The 2,892-nt window shown below is 58.0% G+C and overlaps 1 protein-coding gene across 1 annotated transcript in view; it reads left to right on the top strand.

The window, feature by feature from the left end:
• Positions 1–80: 80 nt before the first annotated feature.
• The window catches only part of LOC104512113 (dynein heavy chain 1, axonemal-like), a gene marked incomplete at both ends in the record, with an annotated part of 4,758 nt that continues 1,946 nt past the window's right edge, over positions 81–2,892 (top strand). Inside the window, 6 exons of the mRNA XM_010154965.1 lie at positions 81–141; positions 212–363; positions 837–1,037; positions 1,425–1,565; positions 2,286–2,444; positions 2,774–2,891. Of these exons, the coding sequence (XP_010153267.1) occupies positions 81–141; positions 212–363; positions 837–1,037; positions 1,425–1,565; positions 2,286–2,444; positions 2,774–2,891 (832 nt within the window). The remainder of the gene's footprint in view (positions 142–211; positions 364–836; positions 1,038–1,424; positions 1,566–2,285; positions 2,445–2,773; position 2,892) is intronic.

Here is a 2,892-nt window from a genome sequence, read left to right as displayed (position 1 = left end):
CATGGTGCAGCGCGGCGTCCCGCCGGTGCCGGGACGACGTTTTCTCCCGTATGCGGAGTCTGACAGCCTTGTGCTTTCAGGGGTTTGTGCCCAAGGCTGAGAGCAGCGTCTGCGCCCTGGGCAGGGTGCGAGGGTGCCCCTGTGAGGGAGAGCACCCTTCACGTCACCCATAGCACCCACCACCCTCCTCTGGTTGTTGCCTTTTTTTCAGACACCCTAAAGGACCGGATCAGGAACATCAACAACTACATCACCTTCAGCCTCTACAGCAACGTGTGCCGTAGCCTCTTCGAGAAGCACAAGCTGATGTTTGCCTTCCTGGTTTGCGTCCGGATTCTGATGAACGATGGGCGGATCGATATGGTGAGCAAGTCGTCTCGGCGCTTTTGCGGGATCCCACCAGGGCAACGCAAGCCCAGCCTGTTCAGCCCCCTGGAATAGGTGGAATAGATAGCAGGGTGGAAAAGGAGCCTAGTTCCTAGTTCCCGGGGCCTCTCTCTTCACTCGGATCTCAAACCTTTCCCTGTGTCTGTGTGCAGAGCTGCCTAGCCTGAATCCCCTGCAGCTTTTCCCAGTTTGCTGCCGGACTGCTGCCAAGGTTAGCAGGTTTGGAGGGAGCAGGCAGGGGTTAGAAGACAGAGCAAAGCTAGTGGCAGCTGGGCAGTGATGTTGATCTCACCAGACCCTCCAGTTCACCTACTTCTCAACACACACACACACAGGAGAGGCAGCCAGAACGTTACAACAGGATTTTAGCTGGATATGACACAAACCCACGTGCCTCAGGCCCAGGCCGGTAGGCTATAATCCCTGACCACATCCTATCCTGTTCCCAGGATGAGTGGCGGTACCTGCTGTCAGGAGGAACCATAAAGGAGATGAGAGAGAACCCAGCTCCGGCCTGGCTGTGTGAGAGAGCGTGGGGAGACATTCTGGCCTTGAGCAGCCTGAAGAACTTCTCCGGCTTCGCCAAGGATTTCGCAGCCAACCTTGTAGCATTCAGGGCCATTTTTGACAGCCCCAAACCTCACAGGCAAGTGCCCCCGGCTTTGCCAGCCAGGCTGCACTGCACCCGGCGGGTGATGTTGTGCCCAGGAGGGTCTGAGGAGCCAATACAGCCATAGCAATGGCTCTGCTGCTGGTGCCGTGCCACACAGGGAAGAGGATGCTTGTGGAGGTTGCTGGCCCAGGGCAGAGCCACACGAGGCCTCAGCCCAGCAGTATTGACGCTTCCCCAGTGGAAGCAGCTCTGACTTGCCTGCTGATGGCTTCAGAGCTACACACATCCACCTCAGCCAAGCGACTGGAGGGTCCTTGACCCTTCTGAAACCCCAGTTGCAGCCTGCTGGCAACTTGGGTGCTTCTTGGGGAGCTGCAGGATCTGGCACATCCCCCCAAAATGCATCTCATTGCTTTGCAGAGAGCCCCTGCCCGGGAAGTGGGAAGCTGAGCTTGATGCCTTCCAGAAGCTGCTGGTTCTGCGGTGTCTGCGGGGAGATAAGATCACCAACGCCATGCAGGACTTCGTGGCGCTGAACCTGGATCGGCATTTCATTGAGCCGCAGGTAACCGGCCAGCGGGAAGCGTTGGTGGGGCCAGGAGTGGAGCAGGAGGCCTCCAGCTTGCTCTAAGTGGGCCATCAGCATTGTCCAGTTGCAGTGGGAGTGCTCCTGCTTCTCTGCAGCCGCAGCATTCCCACAGCTGGGGAAACACGTCTGAGATGAGGGCTCTCCTACCTAACGTCCACTGCTTAAACCACACTGGGAGGGGGCAGATAGCGCAGGCAGACGAGGGAAGCATTTTGAGTGATTAAGTTGTAGACTCACAGAACGGTTTGGGTTGGAAGGGACCTTAAAGACCATCCAGTTCCAACCCCCCTGCCATGGGCAGGGACACCTTCCACTAGACCAGGTTGCTCCAAGCCTCATCCAGCCTGGCCTTGAACACTTCCAGGGATGGGGCATCCACAGCTTCTCTGGGCAACCTGTCCCAGTGCCTCCCCACCCTCTCGGGGAAGAATTTCTTCCTTCTATCTACCCTCTTTCAATTTAAAGCCATTAAATATTAAAAATGAGAGAGATATTAAAGCAGGAAGGTGGTTATTGCCCTGATCCTGATGCACCTGGAGGATTGCTGTACTGGGCTGTTACCGAACACGTTTCTGGCCTCGGTGCCCAGGAGCCTGCTGGTGCCTTGGGGAGGAGCTGGAGGCCAGGCGGGGCGAGGAGGTGCTGCAGGCGGTGCCGCTGTGGCCCCTCCGCTCTGACCAGCTTTCCGTGTTGCAGACCACTGACCTCTCGGTCGTCTTCAGGGAGTCCAAGGCCAACACCCCGCTGGTGTTCGTGCTGTCCCCGGGCACTGACCCCGCTGCGGACCTCTACAGGTTTGCCGAAGAGATGAAGTTCTCCCAAAAGCTCTCTGCCATTTCTCTGGGCCAAGGCCAGGTAAGCTGCTGGTGCCCCCCTGGGCAGCACTGTCCTGCTTTCCCGGCCATCTCACCTAGCTCCGAGTAGGTCAAACACCCTTGTAGGCAGCTGCAGCAGTTCCTCCTCTACTACCTTCTAACTTCCAGAATCCATCCCAAATTCTCCCATTCCCTCCACACTCCCTCACAGGCTCGCCAGAGTTGTCAAAGGGCCTTTGCTGCGCCATCAGACAGCAAAGATCGGTTGAGCCGTGGAGACAAGCCAGGCTGTAGCTCTGAAAAGTGCTCCTTCCACCCAGAAGCTACCGCAGAGCAGGGTCTCCGAGCTCTTCTCCTCTGCCTCCTCAGGGCCCGCGCGCTGAGGCCATGATGCACAGTGCCACGGAGCAGGGCAACTGGGTCTTCTTCCAGAACTGCCACCTGGCCCCCAGCTGGATGCCGTCACTGGAGAGGCTCGTCGAGGGCAT

Source organism: Eurypyga helias, unplaced genomic scaffold (assembly GCF_000690775.1).
Source record: "Eurypyga helias isolate BGI_N326 unplaced genomic scaffold, ASM69077v1 scaffold21787, whole genome shotgun sequence".
In the NCBI taxonomy this organism is placed as follows: Eukaryota; Metazoa; Chordata; class Aves; order Eurypygiformes; family Eurypygidae; genus Eurypyga; species Eurypyga helias.
Note: the sequence above shows the minus strand (reverse complement) of the source record. Positions and strands in the feature narration are given on the sequence as shown.